Source organism: Schistocerca gregaria, chromosome 1 (assembly GCF_023897955.1).
Source record: "Schistocerca gregaria isolate iqSchGreg1 chromosome 1, iqSchGreg1.2, whole genome shotgun sequence".
Lineage (NCBI taxonomy): Eukaryota > Metazoa > Arthropoda > Insecta > Orthoptera > Acrididae > Schistocerca > Schistocerca gregaria.
The window spans coordinates 1,197,240,695-1,197,268,415 of NC_064920.1; the positions used below are offsets into that span (position 1 = coordinate 1,197,240,695).

General features: G+C 42.9%; 1 protein-coding gene across 2 annotated transcripts in view; it reads left to right on the forward strand.

Annotated features, from left to right (window-relative positions):
• The window catches only part of LOC126284689 (BMP-2-inducible protein kinase), a 240,775-nt gene that overhangs the window by 128,551 nt on the left and 84,503 nt on the right, over positions 1–27,721 (forward strand). For both annotated transcript variants that reach the window (XM_049983815.1, XM_049983824.1), the window contains one exon: positions 12,116–12,272. In XM_049983815.1, the coding sequence (XP_049839772.1) occupies positions 12,116–12,272 (157 nt within the window). The remainder of the gene's footprint in view (positions 1–12,115; positions 12,273–27,721) is intronic.

A 27,721-nucleotide genomic window follows, 5' to 3' on the forward strand; every position in this document is an offset into this window, starting at 1 on the left:
TTCCTTTGAAATCAACGCTTTAGTGAGAAGGAACATGCTCTCTTGTACAGATGTCCACCTACAAAGACAAATTGTTAGTAAACTGTCATCAGTGCCTAGCCATCAACCTAACCTTATATAGTGGTTCTTCCCAACCTTACTGCAAGAACTAGTTTGATTGGTCACAAAAAAGTTACACATTCATTAGTCTACTGTTTTTCTATTAATAGGAATCTAACAAGTAGCGTGCGGTTGATGTAATATTATGATGCTTACAGGAAATTGGAATGAGCAGCAGACTTAATATTACATCACGTCAGTTATGATGATTTTCTACAGTGTCAAATGTATATTTTACAACTGCCACAAACACCTATCAGGTCTGCAGGCTTTGTAGTTTCTGCTAGATGGTACTATTGAAGAAATTCGTTGTTTTTGTAACCTTTGTTATTGTATATTGTTTCGTAGGCATTAGCTGGCTTTCGACGTTGAACTTTTCTGTGTTTTGTGTTTAAAATGTGCAGTGAAGACGAGGAATGACTGGAGCAAATGATTTAAGTCCTTGACAAGTCTGCAGATAACAACTAAATATTTGATGACAATTCAGTTCACATGTTCATCATAATATTTAAGCAGATTGTGTTGTGAAGGATTTTCCTGCAGGTAAATCAGGATATCAGTCCCAGCATATGTTTCCACTGAGTGCAATGTTGGGTTCACCATAAGAGAATTTTAAACAGAAATATCGTGTTTGCTAATGGAGTTTGTATTTGAACACCAGAACTATTACCAAAACCCTTATATTTAAAGAAAAAAGTCCAATAAATCTAACAAAAAGTTTTGAAATTTCTACTACATATTTGTACACTTCCAAGAAACCCTGTATTTTAGCCAGCCCACAGGTAATGGGAGTACGTACAAGACAAACGCCATAAGTTTTTAAGTAGTACCCAAAGAGAGCAGCCAGCCCATACTTGTTTACCTGGGCTTTGAGGCGACAGCACATGCTTCTGTGATCATAATAGTTCACACCCAGGCTGCATGGACCAGTAGTTTAAGGGCCACCATGGTTTAAGTGTTCAATGAGCACTGAGGCTTCAGATGAAAAGAAAGCAACTAATAGACAATGAATTATTCCCTTAATTTTATTACCTATGAATTCCACATTTACACCATGCCCAACACTGTGTAATTGGGACATAATTTTGTCACTGCTCTGGTTTGCTTGGTTTTGCAGAAGGCAATTTTTTGGAAGCAAAAGTCTCAAGATTTTTCAAGGCGCTACTGCCAAGAAGTAACTGCCAAAATGTTATACTGCCACTAATTCGTGAGCCACAAGTTTCTCTCTTGCCTGTGTTGTTATGTACTTCTTTTGTATACCAGCAAATTTATATTGTTGAATTATCCAGGCAGTATCTGCTGGAATTATTCTTGTGTTTATACAAGGGCGATTTGAAAAGCTCTCAGAATCACCACAAGAGGTCAGTGCTAGTGCAACGAGTAGTTAATGTGATATTCATTGGACTGTTGTCTATAAACATGTGCCACGTCAGTGCTCTTGGAAGAGAGTTGTGGTGGTGAGGAGGCTCTGCTGTTGTTCCCATATAGCGATTTGCAAAGATGCCGCGGGGGGGGGGGGGGGGGGGGGGGGGGGTGGAAATTTGAGCAGTGATTAAGTACTTCGTAAAGAAAAGTATGAAAGCAAAGGACATTCATGCCATTTTCCAAAATACACTGGGGGACTCTGCTCCTTCATATTCAACTGTTGTCAAGTGGACAAATGAATTTAAATTTGGTTTGGAGAGCTTAGATGAAGATCTGCACAGTGGTTGGCCAAGGTGTGTGTCTACTCCAGAAATCATTGCAAAAGTGCACAAAATAGTCATGGAGGATTGAAAGTGCATGAAATTGCTCACACTGTCCAAATGTCATCTGAAAGGGTATATCATGTTTTAACTGAAGAATTAGAAATGAAAAAAAAATATCTGCAAGATGGGTGCCACGACTCTCGACGCTGGATCAAAAATGCACGAGAATGGACATACCGAAACAATGTTTAGCCCGTTTTAGGAGAAACGAACAAGATTTCTTTTTTGTGCTTTGTGACCACAGGTGAAACTTGGGTGCACTACTGTACTCCAGAGATAAATCAACAGTCAAAGCAGTGGAAACATGCTGATTCGCCGCCACCAAAGAAAGCAAAGACTATTCTTTTGGCGAGAAAGGTCATGGCATCAGTGTTCTAGGATGCAAAGGGGATTCTGTTTGTAGATTATCTCCCCACTGGGAAAACAATTAGTAGAGAATACTATGCTAACCTCCTGGACAAATTGCAACAAAACATATGTGAAAAACAAGCCAGGTTTAGCAAGGAAGAAATTCATCTTCCATCAAGACAATGCGCACCCACGCACGTGCCATCGTCATGGCAAAATTGCACGAATTAAGGTATGAATTGTTGCCACACCCGCCGTATTGACCTGATATTGCTCCATCAGACTTCCATCTCATCCCAAAACTGAAAATTTTTCTTGGTGGACAAAGATTCACTCCAAACGAAGAATTGATAGCCGGAGTATACAACTATTTTGCAGGGCTGGAAGAAAGTGGGATCAAGGCACCAGAACATCATTGGACTAAGTGCATTAATCTATAAGGAGACTAAATTGAAAAATAAAAAAAAGTTTGTGATGTAAGTAATTTTTTCCTTATTCCACCCAGAGAACTTTTGAAATCATCCTCATGTGTAATGATTTTCGTGCACTTCACTATCTTTCCAATGTCATTGTCATTCAATCAGTGTGTTCTAATTTCTCTACATTTGAACACTAATATATCTGTTTTTATACATCTAGCCAAATAGACCTCTAAGTCATCTTATTAGTAGGAGAATAAATCTGATGGTTTGGTACCAAGGTCTTCAAAATATTTCCTATTTTTATTGGAACTTTGCTCAGGACAGTAGACACTTTAGATGCTAGGCTGTCTGAACATATGCAGCATTTTTAAAGCTCCTGATGTTTACCTTAATTTTCAATGATTGTAGCTTTTATTTTTATGCTTCTATCCCATAATTGATAGGCGCATGTAGTAATTGTATTTTTAATGTACCTTTTAGTGGAAAGTAAAATTTTTAATGCTTATGGTTATGGATGTTTTTGCTAGATGGAGCTGTTAATGAGTGCTAGGTCCATTACCAGTTGTGTATGTAAGTGTGAGTGTGACGAAGCATTACAGTATGATGATTTCAATGGGGAATAGCCTGGCAAAGAACAGTTGTTACAGCATCACGGGTGACCTGGATGAAATAGGCGTGGCAACTACACACACAAATGTGAGTTTTGTGTAGGTTCTTCAGTGCTATTACCAGCCCAGGGGTTAATACTGGTGTGAACCTTGTTAAACTGAGTTGAGGAGGCTGCTGGTGACTGAAATGAAATCTCATATGAGTGCTGTGCATGTTGCTGTATTGTGCCACTAACTCGAGACTTCTTCAGGGAGACTGAAATATGCCATTGTTAAACCCATCTTTAAGAAAGGTAGTAGGAGAGATATCAATAACTACTGACCTGTTTCACTCCCTTACTTCGTTTTTCAAAATTTTTGAGATGATATATCTCACCTGAGCAAATCACGGTTCAAATTATAGAAGTGTTGCTCTACAGAAAACGCCGTTTTACAGTTCACTCACTGAATTTTTACAAACATTAAATGACAAAATAGCACTGGTTGGTATTTCCTGTGACCTATGTAAGTAAATTGACTATGTGGATCACAATATTCGAGATAGAGTTTTTCATGGGATTTGTGGTATAGCTGACTAATCGATATATCATATATAACTAAAAGAATGCAGGAAGTTGTGCTAAGTAATTCAACCAATGTAGTCCACGGACATTATGATGACTGGGAATAAATCACATATGGAGTTCACAAAGGCTTAATCTTCAATCCATGATTGTTCCTCATATATGTACACAATCTTCTGCCTGATATACAATAGGCAGGATTAATTATTTTTTGCATATGACACAAGTAAGGATGTAGAGGCTTATCTCACTAGGGGTAAGATAGATGCTGCCTACAGAAAAATTAAAGAGACCTTTGGAGATAAGAGAACCACTTGTATGAACATAAAGAGCTCAGATGGAAACCCAGTTATAAGCAAAGAAGGGAAAGCAGAAAGGTGGAAGGAGTATATAGAGGGTCTATACAAGGGCGATGCACTTGAGGACAATATTATGGAAATGGAAGAGTATGTAGATGAAGATGAAATGGGAGATGTAATACTGCGTGAAGAGTTTGACAGAGCACTGAAAGACCTGAGTCGAAAGAAGGCCCCCGGAGTAGACAACATTCTGTTATAACCTTTAATCACAATAATTGCGTGGATTTTCACACACTCTCTTAGAAACAATAGCTGACCACATGATTACAACTCAGTCTCTCGTATTCGACTGCTGTGCCGTGACATGCGGCCGGTGCCGTTCGTAGCTAGGTGGCGCTCCCGCGCTCATCCGATTTGCGGAGCGCCTCTTTTGCCGTTTGTGCGTACTGTCGTGGCGGCACTGTTAAATGTCGTGGCACTATCACAACACTTTTCCCCCCTTGAAAAAAAATAAACACTCACTTCCTTGGAGACATGGACAGCGCAGAGACATCCATGGCCTCTTGTGAGGGCCCGAGGAGATCCCGCGCAGAGACACGAGAGTATGGTCGAAAATGTCCAGGACGGAAACTCGTGCATGGAACGTGCCTCCTGGATGAGATGATGGGTGAAAACTCCGGAGTAGCATCCATAGGTGTCATTGACCTGGGAGTGTGCTCCAGCGAGATGGGTCCCGGAGAAGGCGGCGTCGCGACTGGGGCTGGTTCTGGAGTACTTGGAAGCGTCAGTGACGGCGGCTGCATCAACACGGACGGTAGATCGGCAGCAGCGACAGGACTGGCGTCTCGGGCTGGTGGAGGCGAAGGATGGGGCGGTGGCACAGGCGTGGCCATCACTCGTGGGCGCATCTGGTCGTAATGGCGAACAACCGTGCTGTCGCCCGTACGGATTTCACAAAGCCGGCGGCCGCGAAGAGCCTTGACCACCCCTGGAATCCATTTAGGGCGAGATCCATACCCTCGTGCCCACACGTCGGCGCCCACCGAGTATTTTCCCGCACTAGGGGACACAGTACAAGGCCTGACAGGGTGAAGCAGGTGAAGTAGAGTACGCGGTTGTCAGCCATGCAAGAGTTCAGCAGGGCTGCGATCACCCAGAGGCGTGAAGCGATAAGAACTCAGAAATTGCAGCAGGGCGTCATCTGTGGAAAAATCACTAAGGAATTTTTTCATCTGGCATTTGAAAGTGCGGACAAGGTGCTCGACCTCCCCATTCGATTGCGGATGGAAGGGAGGTGCGGTAACATGATGAATCCCTTGTCCAGTACAAAAATCACGGAAGGCCTGCGAAGAGAACTGAGGGCCATTGTCCGTGACGATCGTGGATGGAAGACCTTCTAGCGCAAAGATTTTGGACAAAGCCAGCGTCGTCGCCGCAGTGGTGGGCGACGGACATCTAACAACAAATGGAAACTTCGAGAAGGCGTCAATCAACAGTAGCCAATAAGTACCGAGGAAGGGGCCAGCAAAGTCGGCGTGCACACGTTCCCATGGCTGAGCCGGATCAGGCCACGGAGAGGGCATTGTACGAGGTGCCGCCAGTTGTTGAGCACACTGGCCTCATGCAGCAACCATATGGGCGATGTCCGAATCAATGCCGGGCCAATAAACGTGCCTGCGGGCCAGGGACTTAGTCCGAGAAATACCCCAATGGCCTCCGTGCAACAGTTTGAGAACATCTTTGCGAAGAGAGGCTGGCACCACGACCCGTGGAGATGCGCCATCCATGGCCAGAAGAACACCACCATCACGAACAGACAGACGAAGGCGCAAGGCATGGTAGTTGCGAAGGGGATCCGATGCCCGGCCCCTGGTCCTGTCCGGCCAACCTCGTTGAACAAAACCGACCACCCGACGCAGGACCGGGTCCCGCGCAGTAGCTGACACGACCTGCGAACCTGTAAGTGGAAAGCCCTCGACCGCACGACGTTCTTCCTCATCAATGTGGAAACAGAGGAGTTCATCACGATCGAAAACAGGGTCGGGGCCCATCGGCAATCGCGACAATGCATCAGCGTTGGCGTGCTGGGCCGTGGGGCGATAGTGAATCTCATAATGAAAACGAGACAAGTATAAGGCCCAACGTTGCAGGCGGTGAGCTGCCTTATCCGGAAGTGACGCCGAGGGGCTGAACAGAGAGACCAGCGGTTTGTGGTCGGTGATGAGGTGAAACTTAGAACCATACAAAAAACGCTGAACTTTTTTAGAGCATAAATGATAGCGAGCGCCTCCTTTTCGATTTGAGAGTAACGCTGTTGCGCCTCGTTGAGGGTCTTGGAAGCATAGGCAATGGGTCGTTCCGACCCATCCTCATACCGATGGGCGAGAACAGCCCCTAGGCCATACTGTGACGCGTCAGTCGCCAGAACCAAGTGCTGACCCGGACGGAATGTGGCAAGACAAGGCGCCGACTGCAAATGAGCCTTCAGGCGGACAAAAGCCTGCTCACACCCATCTGACCAACAGAAGGGGACGTTTTTGCGTAACAGCTGATGCAGAGGATAAGCTACCGCTGCTGCGGATGGAATGAATTTGTGATAATAAGCAATCTTGCCGAGAAACGCTTGAAGTTCTTTGACCGTAGACGGCCGGGGTAGAGCGTTAATGGCCGCAACGTGCTTACGGAGAGGGCGTATGCCCTCACGGGACAAGTGGAAACCAAGATACTTAATGGAGGGTTGGAAGAACTGTGACTTGTCCAGATTGCACCTCAACCCTGCCGAATGCAGAACCCGAAACAGTGAACGTAAATTACGAAGGTGCTCCGCAGTGGAGGCTCCCGTGACAACAATGTCATCCAGATAGTTTATGCAGCCGGGAACGGAAGCCGTGAGCTGTTCCAAAAACCGCTGAAAAATGGCCGGTGCGCTAGCGACGCCAAATGGTAATCGCTGGTACTGATACAACCCACAAGGAGTGTTGATAACGAGAAATTCCTTGGAAGGAGCGTCCAACAGCAACTGATGGTATGCCTCCGATAAGTCAAGTTTGGAAAAGAACTGGCCCCCAGCGAGCTTGGTAAACAACTCCTCAGGATGAGGAAGAGGATAAGTGTCAATGAGGCTCTGAGCGTTGACAGTGGCTTTAAAGTCACCACACAATCGCAGACTCCCGTTTGGTTTAGAAACCACCACGATCGGCGATGCCCATTCGCTGGAGGTAACCGGAAGGAGAATCCCTGAAGCTGTTAACCTGTCTATCTCAGCCTTGACAGGTGCACGCAACGCCACCGGAATAGGGCGTGCCCGGAAAAACTTAGGGCGAGCCGTAGGTTTAAGAGTAATGTGGGCTGCAAAATCCTTGGCACAACCCAGACCAGCAGAGAACACGGACGAAAATTCACAACACAATCCATCCAGCTGTTGATACGGAATGTCCTCAGATATGAGGTGCACATCATCATCAATGGAGAACCCGAACAACTGGAAAGCATCATAACCGAACAGGTTTTCAGTGCCCGCATGATCCACCACATAAAACGTGAGGGGCCGAACAACAGACTTGTATGCAGTGGAAGCATCAAACTGACCCATGATAGGAATTTTCTGCTGATTATAAGTCCTCAGATTGCGCGTAACTGGAGACAAAGGAGGGGAGCCCAACGCCAAATACGTGCGAGAATTAATGAGAGTTACTGCAGAGCCAGTGTCCACTTGCATGCGGATGTCTTTATTCAGAACACGAGCAGTAACAAACAACTAATTTGTTTGAGAAAGCACACAGTGAACATCCATGTCCGACGCCTCGTCCTCGTCGACAGGAACTTTATGGGACTGACACACAGAAACAATGTGGCCTTTTTTCCTACATGAATTACACGTGGCCCAACATTTTGGACACGCTGCCCTGTCGTGCTGTACGAAACAACGGGGGCGATAAGGAAGCGCGGAACGAACCGGCTTCTGTGGTTGCTGGTTTCGCTGCGAGCGTTGCGGCCCAACGCGACGTTGTTTACGCGAGTGAACCGCCGCCACATCTTCGTTCTCCTGTGCAACAGGCAAATTGTCCTTGTCGAGAGTTGATTGTACAGTGCCTACATCACACCACGCGTCTATTTGCGCGCCAGCAGCGTGAGACACTTCAAAGGATTGAGCGATGCTTAGAACTTCCGACAACGACGGGTTTGGCAGTTGGAGGGCACGTTGCCGAACTTCTTTATCAGGAGCAAGCCGTAGAATAGCATCCCTAACCACTGAATCGGCATAAGACTCGTGATGAGTGTCCGTGACAAACTGACATTTCCTACTCAGGCCGTGTAGTTCCGCCGCCCAAGCCCGGTAAGATTGATTGGGCTGTTTACGACACTGGTAGAACGCCACGCGGGCGGCAATGATGTGGGTGTTTTTTCGATAATAGGCAGACAATAAGTCACACATTTCTTGGAAGGACAGGGAGGCTGGTTCCCGCAGAGGGGCTAACTGAGATAGCAGCTGATAGACTCGAGGGGAAATCCAAGATAGAAATAACGACTTACACATAGGAGCGTCGACAACGCCGAAAGCCAAGAAGTGTTGCCGCAAACGCTTCTCATAATTCTCCCAGTCTTCAGCGGCCTCGTCGTAAGGAGGGAATGGAGGCGGAGAAGAGGAAGACAGACGATGAGTAAGCGACTTCGACAACGCCTGAATCGCTGCCGTCAGCTGTGTTTGTTGTTCAATGAGCGCTTGCATAAGCTGTTCCATGTCTGCCCCGTCACGAACACACAAATCCACAACGCGGTGAAAATATCCCGACCTCGTCGCCAAAAAGTGTTATAACCTTTAATCACAATAATTGCGTGGATTTTCACACACTCTCTTGGAAACAATAGCTGACCACATGATTACAACTCAGTCTCTCGTATTCGACTGCTGTGCCGTGACATGCGGCTGGTGCTGTTCGTAGCTAGGTGGCGCTCCCGCGCTCATCCGATTTGCGGAGCGCCTCTTTTGCCGTTTGTGCGTACTGTCGTGGCACTATCACAACACATTCCATTGGAACTACTGACGGCATTGGGAGAGCCAGTCCTGACAAAACTCTACCATCTGGTGAGCAAGATGTATGAGACATCCGAAATACCCTCAGACTACAAGAAGAATATAATAACTCCAATCCCAAAGAAAGCAGGTGTCGACAGATGTGAAAATTACCGAACAATCAGTTTAATAAGCCACAGCTGCAAAATACTAACACCAATTCTTTACAGACGAATGGAAAAACTAGTAGAAGCCGACCTCGATGAAGATCAGTTTGGATTCCGTAAAACCCTGGAACATGTGAGGCAATACTGACCCTACGACTTATCTTAGAAGAAATATTAAGGAAAGGCAAACCTACATTTTTAGCATTTGTAGACTTAGAGAAAGCGTTTGACAATGTTGACTGGAATACTCTCTTTCAAATTCTGTAGGTGGCAGGGGTAAAATACAGGGAGCGAAAGGCTATTTACAATTTGTACAGAAACCAGATGGCAGTTATAAGAGTCGAGGAACATGAAAGGGAAGCAGTGGTTGGGAAGGGAGTGAGACAGGGCTGTGGCCTCTCCCCGATGTCATTCAACCTGTATATTGAGCAAGCAGTCAAGGAAACAAAAGAAAAATTCGGAGTAGGTATTAAAATCCACGGAGAAGAAATAAAAACTTTGAGGTTCGCCGATGACATTGTAATTCTGTCAGAGACAGCAAAGGACTTGGAAGAGCAGTTGAATGGAACGGACAGTGTCTTGAAAGGAGGATATAAGATGAACATCAACAAAAGCAAAACGAGGATAATGGAATGTAGTCGATGCTGAGGGAATTAGATTGGGAAATTAGACACTTAAAGTAGTAAAGGAGTTTTGCTATTTGGGGAGCAAAATAACTGATGATGGTCAAAGTAGAGAGGATATAAAATGTAGACTGGCAATGGCAAGGAAAGCGTTTCTGAAGAGGAGAAATTTGTTAACATTGAGTATAGATTTAAGTGTCAGGAAGTCATTTCTGAAAGTATTTGTATGGAGTGTAGCCATGTATGGAAGTGAAGCGTGGACGATGGATAGTTTGGACAAGAAGAGAATAGAAGCTTTCGAAATGTGGTGCTACAGAAGAATGCTGAAGATTGGAATGGTGGATCATATAACTAATGAGGAAGTATTGAATAGGATTGGGGAGAAGAGAAGTTTGTGGCACAACTTGACCAGAAGAAGGGACCGGTTGGTAGGACATGTTCTGAGGCATCAAGGGATCACCAATTTGGTATTGGAGGGCAGTGTGGAGGGTAAAAATCGTAGAGGGGGACCAAGAGATGAATACACTAAGCAGATTCAGAAGGATGTAGGTTGCAGTAAGTACTGGGAGATGAAGAACCTTGCACAGGATAGAGTAGCATGGAGAGCTGCATCAAACCAGTCTCAGGACTGAAGACCGCAGCAACAACAACAACAACAACAACAACATGACACAAGTATTGTAATGGTAATCAATGTTCTTATAAGCATAGTTGAATGGTCTTCTGCTAATGATGTTGCCCTCAATTATTTTTAAAAAACAAACCACAACATGTTCACTTCTGCACATCTAGGGGTACTGCACCAATGATAAAAATCACACATAGTAAGAAAATAATACATATCATGGAAACTTCAAAATTCTTAGGTATCCATGTTGATGAGAATTTAAATTGGAAAAAACATATTTTGGAACTCCGAAAACAATTTAGTGAAGCCACATTTGCACTTACAACCATTGTAAATCTTGGGGAGAGACGTATCTGTAAGTTGACATTTTGCATATTTTCATTTATTGATGGTGTATGGATTAAGGTTACTCACCTTTCCAAAAGAAAGTCTTTGTTGCTCAAAAACACGATATAAGAATAATATGTGGAGCTCACTCACAATTATGTTGCAGTTTGACATGCTGATTACTGCTCCACATAATATTTATTACCTCATAAAGTTTGTTGTAAATAATCCACTGCAGTTCGATAGAACAATGATGTAATTACAAAACCAGAAGTCTTTACTCCACATTAAGGTTGTCTTTACCAGAAAAAGAGTGGTACAATGCTGTAACTAAAATTTTTGGTAACTTACCCAGTGATATAAAATGTCTCAGAGAAAACAAAGTAAATTTTAAAACAAATTGAAAAGTTTCTGCTTGACATTTCCTTGCAGTCCTTAGCTTAATTTATGTTATTGTAATGTGTAAAAGTTGGTGGGTAGGAATAACAAGATCACATCTGTATATTTTAATAATAATAATAATAATAACAACTTACAAATGTTCAGCATATAATCATGTTTAGAAATTAATATATGACGTGAATGTAAAGAGACTCATTCCACATCATTATGATTTGTTGTGCTAATGGTCCATGGAAATGAAACTCACTCACTCTATATCAAGAGGTTGTGAGTGCCATATGTGTGACCTGCAGATGGCTGAAATGGACAGTCATATCATGTGGCGACTGTTGCTGTTTAGTAAAGAGTCTCAGAAAAAGTAAACTTCCCCAAAAATTAAATTCCCTAATAGGAGCAAAAGGTCCTTTGTGCTGGTAGGTGGATGGCTGGCAACTTGGCAATGAACAGGAATGTGTGCCTGTAGACATTACTTATTTCTCTCTCTCTCTCTCTCTCTCTCTCTCTCTCTCACACACACACACACACACACACACACACACACACACACACACGTCGTCACAGTGTCGTCGTTGCATGTAAGGTGCAGGAGTTTCCACTCTAGACATTAACAAATTGTTGAACCTCCTTACATTTGTGAATACGTACACATTATAGTGAATTATGTATTTGAAGTGTGAAATGATTAAAGGTAAACTTGCGGAAACCATAGTTGGAACTAGTAGAATTGTCAGAACTGATAATGATTTGATGTGGATATGGTAACACTTTTTTATTTGGAGATATGTGAATACATTTGCCTACTTTTGTAAGCAGTAATTTGTCATTGTATTATCGGTATGTGATTTTTTTTTATTCTTTTCTTTGTAGGGAGAACTTGCCAATACTCTTACCCATGGTGGTAGATCACTGTCAGCAGATATTGCTGACTGGAATCCCTTTGAAGATCCTGCACCTTTCAGTCAGCTTACAGAAGATCATATATTTGGCGCAGAATTTGACAAAATCAGAAGAGGATCGCAGAGTAGTATGTTTCCTACTTTTTTATTTTGTTCTTGTCTTGTAAGGTATAAGTTATTTGTTATGCAATGATGTCTCATTGTGCCAAAACTGTCATAAGCTTGATTTGGGGAAAACCTTTGTTTATTTAAGAGAATTAGAACAAATTTTGACAAACAACATATTTCAGTCAAAGTAACATGAATAACATTTTGTTTGCTGCAGAGTAACTAGCAGAAAAAGGTCAGAAGGAACATTAAACAAGTCGTGAGGGAACAGGATACCACTAAATAGATAACATTCATTACTTCACAAACTGTATTTTATCTATAGCAGACATGTAAACAGATTCTCAAAAAGAAAAACAAAATTTAAAAAAATTAGTTATTGAAATGTGCAGTTGCTGACTCTTAAAGTTAAGACAAATAATAGAGCTCAGTCAGAGATAGCCAGGATTCTCTCTGTGGACTATTGTGACGTGATTCTATTCCACAGTCCCCCTTCCCTGTTCATGTGCCCATGCACAGCTACTTCCAAATAATATTAAGTTGTAACTGTTCTCCAAAAGGAAAATAGAATCATCCTATTAACATAAAGAGAAGTGAACCCTCTTTAGAGATAGAAAATTGGTGCGGGACTAGGACTATAGCAAAATATATATGTCTGCTTTCTGTTTGTTGTCTTCCACTACTAAGGCCACCTGTGCATCATTAATGGACAGGCTTTGTCTCCCAATACACCTCTTTATAGATACAAGTTATTTGTTGTTATAAATAACTAAATCTTAAAAATCATTAGACCTGAGCACATTTGCAAGCATGAAACAGGCACTGACATACAGAGTCAAAGATGAAATTTAATCTTCAAACCTTTCAGAATTAAAATAGGGACACAACAAGGAGATGGACTGTCTCTGTAACTTTTCAACTGTGTCCTAGAGAAAGTGATAAAAGAATGGCACAAACAAAAACTAGTCCTCAAAATTGACCACTCACTCACTTTAGACAGGGGCAAGTTATCTATAAATTGCCTTCAATTTGCACGCAGTTAAGCAATATTAACTCATGGCAGGTTATCAGCCCAAAAGCAGATTGAACACTTGAATGAAACTGTAGAGAAAGTTGGTCTCCACATAACTTTTGAAAAGGCAGAGTACATGATTTGCAACAAACGAGAACCAAAATTCATAGACGAAATATGACAAAAGCAAACCAAAATCAAAATTTAAATAAGGAAAATGGAATCAAAAGATGGAAACTGCATACCAACTTACCCAAAATATCTACAATAAGAAATGTGTTCCAAACATTCATAACTAAGGCATTACAGTGCAGTAATTAAACCATAATGCCTCTGTGCATCAGTAACACTAATTTTGAAGAGGAAAACAGACATTGACAACACCGAGGAGAAGGCAACAAATTCATAAGAAAATTTGAAGGTTCAAAACTTGTAGATAAGCAGTATCACCTTAGAACAATTAGGAAATCCAAAAATTTTCACCGTGTCATTTGAAAATGCAGATTAAGATTGTATGGACACATTAATAGAATTAACCTAGACAGACATACGAAACAAATAGTCAATTTTTGTGACAGCACCAGTGAAGCAAAAACTGACGTGATGAAATGGGATGTCGAGATCAAAACTTGATTTGAAATTGGCAGCAGTTACTTCAGAAAATGTCCAGAACTGCAAAATATTCGGGTCCAGATATCACAAATGGCAAGTTGATTAATAGGAAAAAACCAAAGTAGTAGACTGAAACAACAGGAACTGAAGAGAGAAAGCTAGCCCACGGGAAGAGAATGAGACAAATAGGCACACAGACAAGGGTATACTCTCAAATCCACGTGCTTATTCACAAATAATTAATAATAACTAGTGGTACAGGTGCTCTACGACAGTAGACTGAACCTACCTTTTATTGGATCCTATCTTTTATTGGGTTGGAAATACCTGTGACTGGACCATGTTGGAAGGCAGTGGATGGATGTATGGGGACAGATCTTGCAGCTGGTCTGACCGTCAGGGAATAACTTACGGAGTGCAGGATTGGAGTAGGAGTGGAATAGGAATGGACAAGGCTATTACGTAGATTGGGTGAGCGACAGAAAACTACTTTGTGAGCTGTAGGCAGAATCTCTCTCATCTTAGGGCACAATGAGAGGTGATCGAAGCCTTTGTGGAGGATGTGGTTGAACTTTTCTCGGCCAACTTGATACTGGGTGATGAGAGTAGTAATGGTCAGTGGCTGTTTATGGTTGTACTGGCATCATAGGAGCAGATGCCATGAGGGATTTGTTTATGTGTGAGCAAGATATGATATTGTCTGTCAGTGAAGCCTCTGATGATGATGATGATGTTGGTATATTTTGACAACTCCTGCTTTCCACTGCAGATGTGGCGTCCACAGATGGTGAGGCTGTAAGGAAGAGGTTTTTAGACATAAAACAGATGGCAGCTGTCAAAGTGGAGGTATTATTGTTCATTGATGTACTTGATATGGACAGGCTTATTTTGAAGCCATATGAGAAGTGGAGGTCGACACATAGGAAGGTGGCTCTGTGAGATGGAAAGGACCAGGTGAAGTGGATCTGAGAATAGGTGTGGGAGCTAAGGCGGAAGAAACAAAAGTTGTCCTTGCTGTGAATCCAGATTGTGAACATGTCATCAATGAATCTGGAACATGCAAGAGGTTTTAGGTGTGGACTTGTTAGGAAGGATATCTCCAAATGACTCAAGTAAGTTGACATAGGATGGTGCCATGTGAATAACCATGGCAGGACCACAGATTTGTTTGTAAATTTGGCCTTCAAATATGAAATAATTATGGTTGGATTGGGTGATTTAAGAAAGAAGTGGTGCATTTAGTATTAGGACGATGTCCAGAAATGTGTTCCACGGCCACGAGACCATGGGTATGGGGAATGTTAGCAAACAAAGATGCTGTATCCATACTGATCAACAAGGAGCCTGGTGGTAATGGAGCAGGAACTGTGGGCTCGCAGTGAAGGAAGTGAGCAATGTGTTGAATATATGGTGGGAGACAATAGTTTGGAGGTGTTTGTTAGCAAAGGCAGAGGCTCATTCTGTTGGAGCATTTTACCAGCCAAAATGGGAAGACCAGTAGGGAGACCAATGGGATTGGCTTTGTGGAGTTTGGGGACTAGGTAAAAGATAGAAAAGGGGGAGGCTGCTCGCGTGAGGAAGGAGATGGATTTGGAAGACAGGTTTTGGGATGGACCAAAGTCTTTGAGGAGCCGCTTGAGATCATGTTGAACTTCTGGAATGTGCCTGTGTTGTGTTCTCGGTGTGTTTGGGTATCTGTGAGTTGCATATGCGAGTGTGTGTATTTTTTCTAGGAAAAAGAGATAGTGCTCGAAAGCTAGTATGAATGCTGTTTTCTGTTGTGTGTTTCTGTGTACCACTCATTCATCCGCTATAAGTGAGTGGTTGCCTTTTGCTTCTTTTATGTATTGATCTGTCAAGGAATTTCCATTTTTGTTATACATTTGCCGATTTGGCTCTCATCCTTCCCATGCCCTTATACCTTTGTTTCTCTCTCTCTCTCTCTCTCTCTCTCTCTCTCTCTCTCTCTCATGATGTACAACTCTGTGTCGATTATGTATTTATTTATTATAGCCTACTTTCTTGCTTACAACAATTGACCATAACACTTAGAATAAAATGTGCATGAATTTTCATGATGATCTACTTGCTTTGCACGAATTAAGTTTACATTGTCTGTAATACTATTTTTTTCTTGTCTTTATTTTTTTGTTCTACTATCACTTCTCTAACATTGAGATCGCTACCTATCATCTTCCTATGGCATCACGATCCACCCTTAGTCGGGTTTTCCTTTACTGTGATAGAAAAAGAGCTGTAAGTTTTCATTATTTCTGATTATCTTGATTAATTTATAGCAATAATTGTGCCTACTGCTATTAAAAAAATCATCTACTACTTCTACAATAAAAAGTGCTATAACGATCAGACAATGTTTCTGGGAGGGCCTATACACCCGCAAGATACCACTCTGATGGTCAATGTAAGATTCATGTCTTGCTGTATCAATAACCTCCATGTATTACTTCCCATGCATCCTTCATTGGACCAGATAGATGGAAGTCGGTAGGTGCGAGGTCCGGGCTGTAGGGTGGATGAGGAGGAACAGTCAAAGTTTTGTGAGCTCTTACCAGGTGCGCTGATTTGGGTTGTCATGGAGGAGAAGTTTGTCCTGATCCATTGATCATTTCGAACCACTGTGTCATTACATTCCAACGTCGGAGGAGTCATAGCTGTGAGCTACCTGCGTACATGAGGGAGGTCAGGCAGGTTTGTGCAACCCTGTTGCGATCATTACAGACGGCTTACCCTGTGACTCATTGTGTCTTTGTTCACTGCCAAGTCTCTGTACACCTTCTGCAAGTGCATATGAATGTGTACAATACTCTGGTTTTCTGCGAAAAGAAACTCGACAGCAGCTCCCTGCATGGAATACACCTTCCATTACAGACATGTTTTTGGAGGCTCATACCCGTCAGGTTAGCAGAGAGCGCTAACGCGCTGCTTCCTAACTCGGGTGGGCGCGCCGGCCCCGGATCGAATCTGCCAGACGGATTAACGATAAGGGCCAGCCTGCATGTGGATTTTAGGCGGTTTTCCACATCCTCCTCTGTGAATACTGGGCTGGTCCCCATTTTCCGCCTTGTCACGAACCCACTCTACTGTGCAGGAAAAGTTATCTCCATAAGGACACCATTAAGGTGTGGCTAATGGCTGTATAGTAATTTAGTAGAGCTGGCCACAATGTCTCCTTTGTTGATGCTGCCGAGTCTGCATTGTCCATGTGGCTTCCTTTGCTGCTCTGGGTTCAAGAAAAGTTGCGGGTTTTTTAATTATTACTGAACTATCGAAAAATGACGCAGTATTCTACGGTTTCTTAGTATCAAAACACATTTATTGCCAAAACTTTATACACAACTACCCTCAACTGCGGCCAACACTCAAGTGGCCGAAATCCCGTTGTAGACCAAAGATCACGGTCATAAGCTACAAAGAACATACAATTCCAATATCGATTATTGATCGCAACACCTAACTTAGTATTATCTTAAGCAAATGCTTTTTTAACATGACTTTAGTGTATAATAAAATAAAATGATGTCTACTTGTCAGTTCCATTACAGCCTCAGTTACATGGCTAGCAGACATCTGAACACTTTTGCACTACTCCATGGATTACACTCGTTGCAGACAGTTGGAGTACACTAATTCCTTCCCGGGGAGTACAGGGTGGCGGCAGGAAGGGCATCCGGCCACCCTGTAAACTAACATTGCCATATCTGATTAACTATGCTGACCCTGTGTCTCCACAGGACAAAAGGCACAAGCAAAAGAAAGTATAGTGCAACCATCTATCGGAACTTTATGAAACTGTGGGGCCCAAGTGGGAATAGGTCACCACATATGTTCCGTACCAAATCGACCACTTCATCATGGCCTGCAATATTTTGCTGCCACTAGACAGCATGGTGACAGATGAGAGCATATCTATGTGTCACTGATTCTTCTCAGTTTCCTTGGATACACTTTTGACCATGTGATTGTTCACATTACATATGGACATGCACAGGCCTTACTCACCTCTGTTCTGGCTTCTGTTGGCTACAGTTACACCTTGCTCCTCCCCCCCCCCCCCCCCCCCCCCACCACCACCACAAAGAGATTCCAAGACTTACCAAGCGGGAAAGCGCCGGTAGATAGGCACAACGAACAAAACACACACACACAGAACTTCGAGCCCCCGCAAATGGCGGCCGTCCCGACAGGAAAGAGAGAAGGAAAAGGAAAGATGAAAGGATGTGGGTTTTAAGGGAGAGGGCAAGGAATCACTCCAATCCCGGGAGTGGAAAGACTTACCCTAGGGGGAAAAAAGGACAGGTATACACTCGCTCACACGCGCAAGCATACGCGCAAGCGCACACACACACACACACACACACACACACAGACATATTTAAAGGCAAAGAGTAAGGGCAGAGATGTAAGTCAAGGCGGAAGTGTGGAGGCAAAGATGTTGTTGAAAGACAGGTGAGTATGAGTGGTGGCAACTTGAGATTAGTGGAGATTGAGGCCTGGTGGATAACGAGAAGAGATGATATATTGAAGGGCAAGTTCCCATCTCCGGAGTTCGGATAGGTTGGTGTTGGTAGGAAGTATCCAGATAACTCGGATGGTGTAACACTGTGCCAAGATGTGCTGGCCGTGCACCAAGGCATGTTTAGCCACAGGGTGATCCTTATTACCAACAAACACTGTCTGCCTGTGTCCATTCATGCGAATGGACAGTTTGTTGCTGGTCATTCCCACATAGAAAGCGTCACAGTGTAGGCAGGTCAGTTGGTAAATCACGTGGGTGCTTTCACACGTGGCTCTTCCTTTGATCATGTACACCTTCCGGGTTACAGGACTGGAGTAGGTGGTGTTGGGAGGGTGCATAGGACAGGTTTTACACCGGGGGCGGTTACAAGGGTAGGAGCCAGAGGGTAGGGAAGGTGGTTTGGGGATTTCATAGGGATGAACCAAGATGTTACGAAGGTTAGGTGGACGGCAGAAAGACACTCTTGGTGGAGTGGGGAGGATTTCATGAAGGATGGATCTCATTTCGGGGCAGGATTTTAGGAAGTAGTATCCCTGCTGGAGAGCCAAATTCAGAGTCTGATCCAGTCCTGGGAAGTATCCTGTCACAAGTGGGGCACTTTTGGGGTTCTTCTGTGAGAGGTTCTGGGCTTGAGGGGATGAGGAAGTGGCTCTGGTTATTTGCTTCTGTACCAGGTCGGGAGGGTAGTTGCGGGATGCGAAAGCTGTTTTCAGGTTGTTGGTGTAATGGTCGAGGGATTCAGGACTGGAGTAGATTCGTTTGCCACGAAGCCCTAGGCTGTAGGGAAGGGACCGTTTGATATGGAATGGGTGGCAGCTGTCATAATGGGGGTACTGTTGCTTGTTGGTGGGTTTGATGTGGACGGATGTGTGAAGCTGGCCATTGGACAGATGGAGGTCAACGTCAAGGAAAGTGGCATGGGATTTGGAGTAGGACCAGGTGAATCTGATGGAACCAAAGGAGTTGAGGTTGGAGAGGAAATTCTGGAGTTGTTCTTCACTGTGAGTCCAGATCATGAAGATGTCATCAATAAATCTGTACCAAACTTTGGGTTGGCAGGCTTGGGTAACCAAGAAGGCTTCCTCTAAGTGACCCATAAATAGGTTGGCATATGAGGGGGCCATCCTGGTACCCATGGCTGTTCCCTTTAATTGTTGGTATGTCTGGCCTTCAAAAGTGAAGAAGTTGTGGGTCAGAATGAAGCTGGCTAAGGTGACGAGGAAAGAGGTTTTAGGTTATCCACCAGGCCTCTCTCGTTATCCACGTTGCCTCAATCTCCGCTGATTTCAAGTTGCCGCCACTCATACCTCACCTATCTTTCAACAACATCTTTGCCTCCACACTTCCGCCTCGACTTACATCTCTGCCCTTACTCTTTGCCTTTAAATATGTCTGCTTGTGTCTGTGTATGTGTGGATGGATATATATATATGTGTGTGTGTGTGTGTGTGTGTGTGTGTGTGTGTGTGTGTGTGTGTGTGTGTGAGCGCGCGCGCGCAGCGCGCGCGCGAGTGTATACCTGTCCTTTTTTCCCCCTAGGGTAAGTCTTTCCGCTCCCGGGATTGGAGTGACTCCTTGCCCTCTCCCTTAAAACCCACATCCTTTCATCTTTCCTTTTCCTTCCCTCTTTCCTGACGGGGCAGCCGCCGGTTGCAGGGGCTCAAAGTTCTGTGTGTGTGTTTGTGTGTTTTATTCATTGTGCCTATCTACCGGCACTTTCCCGCTTGGTAAGTCTTGGAATCTTTGTTTTTAATATATTTTTCCCATGTGGAAGTTTGTCTCTCTCTCTCTCTCTCTCTCTCTCTCTCTCTCTCATATATATATCAGCTTCAGTATTTAGGGTATCAAATTCCTGTTTTACTGTAGTTTTCTAATAAACATTTTTACCTCTTAAAGCCTGCCTAGCAGTCCTTGCTGTATCTTCAACTGTGGAACTTTTCCATAGGACATGATGATGTGTCCCAACTTTGCCATAGTCGCAGCTGGTCATTGTCTTTAACCTTTTCTATCCAGATATGTAGGTTATGGGCCATGTTTAGAAAGGTAGTTGAGCAGTCTCCTACTGGGCTCAAAATGTGTCATATGAAGCCTTTCATCTGTATCAGGAAGAAATTAAAATGTTCTCCTTTGTGTGTCTTGTGAATTCCATCTCTGATGCTAGTCTGCAAGTTTTGAATTCGTTATTACGGTTGGATTTGTTGCTGATTCTATGGGAATCTTGTGTAATTTTTTTTGTATTGTTTCTTTATCAGCCAATGTAGCAGCTATGTTTTTCATATTTGTAGATCTAGAGGACATAATGCCCATTAATTTAGTTAGAAGGTATGGTGCCCAAAGCTCTGCAGCATGGTAGTAGAATTCCTCACTGTACTTTCCTTACTGCAGCAGTAGGTTTCACCAGTCTTACCTTCTGCATCCAGACACCAGCACCATAGCCCACAAATACAATTAATATACTTGTTGTACAGTCTCATTACATTCAGTGGCAAACAAAACTGTATTTGCCCCGTATTAATAATTTCATTCACCATACCATTACCTGCCGTTGCTACAATTTCTGTGTGGGCATTGAATGCCCAGCATTTGTCCAGGTGTACACCTAAATACCAGTTGTTGATACACCTTAGAAATACCTCCCGATTTACTTTGAGGGATTCCTAATAATACTTCCTATAAGTAAGAAGTTCGGCAATTTTTGTGGAGATACCTTCAGGCGCACCTGAGAGCACCATTCATGCAAGATTCCGAGCAGTTTACTAAATTATTTTCTATCCAGTCCAGACTGTTGGCATACACTAAAAGTAACAAATCATCGGTATATAACAACTCCTATTAATTCTACGCTACTTTGTGATCTCGAGGATGTAATCTATTGAAAAGTAGTTCTAAGTTAATGTCCTGGAATCCAGGACTGCAAACAGGGCATTGAGGGCATCCTTTTGTAATACATTAATTCAACTTGTTGGTGTGAGACTTAAGAGACTTACTAGCATCACATTTTGGTCTTTGCATGCAGTAATCCAGTAGGTAGTAGTATAAAGTTCTTGGGTAGTCCACATCCCTTAGTCTTTCAAAGAATGAAGGATACCTTAAGTTATCAAATGCCTAAGATGTGTGTGTCAATATACCTATTACATATTTTGTGTCCACAGCGTATAGTAATACTTTCGCCCCATTAATTACATCCTCAATACATTTACCCTTCCTGAACCTTGATTAGTATTTTTTCTAAAATCTTACCCAGTACATTTATTATGCTAGTTGACTGGTATGATTTGGTAAGTAAAAGATCTTTATTTTCTCCCTTTTTTGTAATGACTACTTCTTCCATTTTCAACATTTTTGATAGTGTCTCTGGGTAATGTGTTCTTTAATTAATCTACTCATGCAAGAACTATCTAGGGATGTAATGATTGTAGTGCCTCAGGCACTATGCCATTGTGACCAGGTGCTGCCATTTACTTTCATACCACATGCGATTTCAGCAACCTCTATATTGGTATATGAGAACACATCTGTATTGTCGTATGGCTCTTCGAGCTGCTCTCTGTTTTTTGTGATAGTCAGTGTCCTTGTTTTCATTGTCGTCTGGAAGATGGACTCAAAAAGAACTTCATTTGGTTCCCTCCCCTCCAATTTTGGCCTTCAGTCTGGATTGTGGACAGAACAGTGGGGGCGCTTGTTTTATTAGTTATAATTTTATAGGGCTGCCCCAAGGAACAGCTTCAAATTTTTCAAGAACAAATATCTCTCAGCTAGCTCGTCTGACAGAGCTTATCTCAGATAAATACTCTCTTTTAGTTGCCTGTATTACCTCAGTCTAAATTATGTCTTTGTTATATTCTTCCTGCCTTACAAACTTATCTTCTAAGCTCTGTAAGTTCTGTGCTCCAAGGTATCATATGTGCTGCATCAACGTGTTTCTTCAGTGGCACAATCTTCTCTATTGCTTTCTGTATGGTGTCCGATAATTCAGTGACTTTTTCATCAATACTGTCTCCTGGCTGCAGTGAGGATGGGGGAATATTCTCTGTGTGGAGAAGCTCCCAATCCTCTTTCCTGAAATTTCTTGCCGTCTTAATGAGAGAGTTCTATGTTGTTCCCTGAGCCTCCATGGTGAGGCAGTGCGGCAGGAGTAATAAGTTTATGATTGCTCTCTCCTGAGGTGACTTCCCAGTGTTGAATTACCTACTAGCTGGTGCACTTTTAAGTTTAATGTCTGTATTGGAGCTTGTTCCCACCCTGTTTCAGCAGGTAGGAAAATTACAAAGATTATTATGCATACGCAACTGCAGCTGCAGAATCACATCTTCCATTTTATGACCTCCATATCTGATGTTTCACTGTGATACAGAACAGATACAATGTTTGTATGAATACTAATTACAACTAGCTTACTATAAAAAGGCTGACAAATATGCTTTAATTTTTCAATGTGTGTGGATATTTCATCACAGTATTGGAAGTACATACAGACAGTATACCAACTGGTATACACAGGAATAACTTAATGACTGTAGTGTGCTCATTATACAAATTGAGTGATTTTCATTACTTTTAATCTCCTTTTGAGTACTATTACTGCTGCCATCAGGCATCTCCCTTCTGTGCTGGTGCTGTTGTAACCTTATTGGGGACTTTTCCTTGTACTGAACATGGTTCTTGCACAAAGATTACGTCGTATTTCTGTTCTTCCGACTGCTTATATAATTCACATAACATTGTCACGTTGCACTCTTTATTCTTTAATATTTCCCTACTTCCATCTCCTCTACAGCAGTGGTTGTGCAATTTGAACGCCTGCTGTTTGTAGTGGGCCACCACACTAAGTAGTGTCGTGCCAAAACTCTGTGCTCTCTCGGTGATACTGCGTTTCAGTCTAATTCCTTAACGTTTTCTCCTGTACTGACTCGTCCTGCTAAGCTTCACTGTTAACCAATCACGCTTTATTATTTACAATCTCATTGTATGATTGCATGTGTAAGTTTACAGTAGCGCGTGTTTCTTACTGTCTTGTGTACCAGTTTGGGATCAAACGTACTTATTTTTGAGTGCGCCCTCTACATTCTGCTTCTTTGAAACATTTTCTGAACTACCTACGTAGCTCTCTATATGTTAAAACACTTTAGCTGTAAACTTGTACCTACTTATTTTTGATCTTTTTTTAATAAATTTACAGTTGCTTCTTTTGTTCCGTGACCGTCCAACCACGAATCGCTACTCATTTCACCTTCGCCAATTCCAAAAACTGTTCTTTGCCCTTGTGAAACTCCAATCACACATCGAAAGTCACATCTAGTGCTTGGTACCCCACCTAATGAGTTTACCATTATAGTTGATGTCTCAGACTATCACCCATCCTACCACAAGAACCTTCACTTTTTCCAATTCCATCAATCCCTCACTTTCACTAGTCGGGTCCTTTATAATCATACAATCTGAGGTCAATCCATACTTTAGTCTCTATCCTTTTTGCAAAGTACTTTTACTCTGTGACCCCAGCATTGCAATAGAAACTCTTGCCCTTCAACAGTTGTAAGAGCATCGTTGTATATATACAAAACAATAATGTACATCACAAAAGGTAGTGAGGACTGGATTACAAATGCTAGTGTACACACCCACAATACAAGAAAGAAGAATGAAGTGCAGAGCATGCCCCACCGACTGGCAATGCTAGAAAAAGGACCCCAGTACTTTGGTATCAGACTACTAAGACGTCTGCCCAAAACCCTGCAAGATAGTGTACTTCACAATGACTTTACAAAGAAACTTAAAGACTATCTCATTGAAAAAGAGTTTTACAGTGTTGCAGAATACTTATGCCATTAAATTTGTATATATTGTTACTCATTATCAGTAATGTAAAAGTGTAAGCTAAAGGTGTAGAAAAATAAGTGATAAGGAATGTTAACACTTTGACATGTCCTATATTACACGTACATTTACTGTACACAATGTAATCTTACAGGATCAAATAAAATTCAATTCAATTCAAAGTACTATCTGAAGAAGTTACTCCTGTCTTATCCCTGCGTGGGATGACCCCTGCCTGTTTGTTCAGTCTTCTAACTAGTTTGATTTGACCTGACACGAATTCCTCTCCTGTGCCAATCTCTTCATCTCAGAGTAGCACTTGTGACCCATGCCTTAAGTTATTTGCTGGATGTATTCGAATCTCTGTTTTCTTCTACAATTTTTACCCAATACAGATCCCTGTAGTGCCACTGAAGTTATTCCCCGATGACTTAACAGATGTCCTATCATCCTGTCCCTTCTTCTTTTTAATGTTTTCCATATATTCCTTTCCCCATCGACTGGGTGGAGAACCTCCTCATTCCTTACATTATCAGTCCACCTAATTTTCAACATTCTTCTGTAACACATCTCAGATGCTTAGTCTCTTCCTTTCTTGTTTTCCCACAGTCCATGTTTTATTACTGTAGAATGCTGTGTTCCAAATGTACATTCTCGGAAATTTCTTCCTCAAATTAAGGTCCAGGTTTAATACTGGCCAGGAATGTCCTTTTGGCCAGTGCTAGTACGCTTTTTTATGTCATCCTTGCTCCTTCTTTGAAGAATTATTTTGTTGCCTAGGTAGCAGAATTCCTTAACTTCTTCTACTTCATGGTCACCAATCTTGATGCTTAGTTTCTCACTGTTCTCATTTCTACAATGTGGGAAAAGACAGATTGTTACTTACTGTAAAGAAGACATGTCAAGTTGCAGACAGGCACAATAAAGAGATACTCACATAAAGCTTTCGGCTGCAGTCTTCACCAGGAAAAAAAAACACACACACACACACACACACACACACACACACACACACACACACACAGGCAAGCACACCTCATGTACACACAACCGCCAACTCCAGCATTTCTCGCTGGAATGTAACATTCCATGGGGATGCAAGCAGCCATCTGGAGGGTGCGGGGAAGGAAAAAGGAATAGTAGTGTACAGGTGAGGAGTGAGATGACGCTGTCTGGTGAAGTGCACAAGGACTAGACTGCAGTGTCAGCAGGTTTTAGTGCAGGGAGGTGTGAAAAAAAGAGCAAAAAAAGGAGAGAGAGTGTGTGTGTGTGTGGGGGGGGGGGGGGGGGGGGAGAGGATGGGTGGATATGTTTGTTGGCAGAGGGCTGCAGATAAATGGGATGGGAGATGAGATTGGGGAGGAGGTGATAGGACAGAAGAGGTGGAAACTGTTGGACGGAGGGCGTGGGGATGGTATGTTACCGTAGGTTGAGGCGGGATGATTACGGGAGCGGAGAATATGTTTAAGGATAACTTCCATCTGCAGAGTTAAGAAAAGGTGGTGCTGGAGGAAGGATCAAGGTGGCTCGGTTAGTAAAGCAGCCATTGAAATCGAGTGTTCCATGTTCCGCTGCATGTTGTGCCACGAGGTCGTCTGCTTTGCTCTCGGCCACAGTTTTGCGGTGGCTGTACACTCTGGTGGACAGCTGCTTGGTAGTCATACCAATATAAAAATCTGTGCAGTGATTGCAGCAGAATTGGTAAATTACGTGGCCGACTCCACAGTTGGCCCGGCCCCTGATAGTACTGGATTGGAATAGGAAGTGCTGGATGGGTGGATTGGACAGGTTTTGCTCCTGGATCTTCCACAGGAATATGATCCTTGTGGCAAGGAGTTGCAATCAGTAGTGGGATAGGGATGGACTAGGATGTTGTGAAGGGTGGGTGGGCGATTGAACACCATTTTAGGAGGAGTAGGAAGTATTTCGGATAGGATGGCCCTCATTTCAGGGCACGATGATAGGTAATCAAAGCCCTGGCAAAGGATATGGTTCAGTTGTTCCATTCCAGGGTGGTAATGGTGATGAATGGGACTCTCCTTTGTGGTCAGTTCTTTGCAGTGTCGGGAGGATTGGGCGTGTGAGGGGAAATGGCACGGGAGATGTGTTTGCGGAGTAGGTCTGAGGATAGTGCCTCTCTCTGAATGGTGAGACACTCCGCATACTGAGCAGGGGAGTTTTTATCCCTGGATGGCCAGACTAAATGGGAGGGATTTTTTAATGTGAAAGGGATGACAGCTGTCAAAATGCAGCTACTGTTGGTGGTTGGTGGGTTTAATGTGGACAGAGATCTGGATGAAGCCATCGGAGAGGATGGGGCAATGTCTCGGAAGTTCACACACTGGGTTGACGAGGGAGAGAAGGTCTTGAGGTCGTAAAGCAGTGAAGAGAGGGCGCCAAGACAAGCTCGTCAGGAGCTAAAACCTAGCACAGTCACTCGTGTCATAGTGGTCATCTCGCCCACATAATATTTAATATAAAAGAAATAAAGTCCTTACAAATATTTTTTATGAAGATCTGTTAACATCATAGTAAAATAATGAAGATCAATATGACAAAGCTGATTTAATGAGGCACATTTAATAAAAAATACGAATGAGCTCTACTGATTTAAAACTTTATACATAAACATTATTTGTTGCTGCAACTGTTTTAGGCTGTTTGCAGGAAGATGATAAATCAAACTGCTGTTTTACCTACCTTTGAGCTAAAATTGAATAGTGATTTATTTGTTTGGTGGTAAAATAGATATAGCATTGGATAGTACCAACAAAATGGAATCCTCTAATAATAATAGTAATAAATTATGTTCTCACACACTATCATGCCAAGAGTTTTCTTTTTAAAGCCAGGCTGAAATTCCCCTAGTAGCTCCCTCCTGGGTCCTGAGGTCTCTTGCCATGAAGTAAATCATTGAAGAGCTTCAGAATAGACAGCCCGTCACCAACATCTGCTCATTGAGCAGGTGAATGTCAGATGATCTCAGATGGCAGTACATCTCCATCTCCCGAGGAGATCAATGTGTCTGCCCTTCTCAGCCATGTGCAATAACTTGACACCCAACATCAGAGAGGAAAGGGCGTGAGTCCACTCTCAACCATGTGAGCAGCAAAGTTTGATCTCTCAACCTCGTCTATCCAAAGCTACATGTTTATCTAACCTGATCTCAAGTCTTCTACCTGTCTACCCCCCATAACAGGTGTCACAGTCTGGATGTTCCATTCTGTTAACACGATTCGTTCTGTATTGAAACAAATCTCTATTAGTTAGTTTGTATCATAGGGGACATTATTTGTACAACATGATGTAAATTAAGGCAGTTGTACTTGCTGTAAACCACCACCTCAGTGTTCTCCTGCCTATACACCTGTAATGACATATGGTTACATGAACTATCATGAGTGTGTTGAACTGTAATGAAAATGGTATGTTGACCAGAGTGGATTGCTGCTATTAAATAACATGATGTTTACTTATTGCTCTATGTAAAG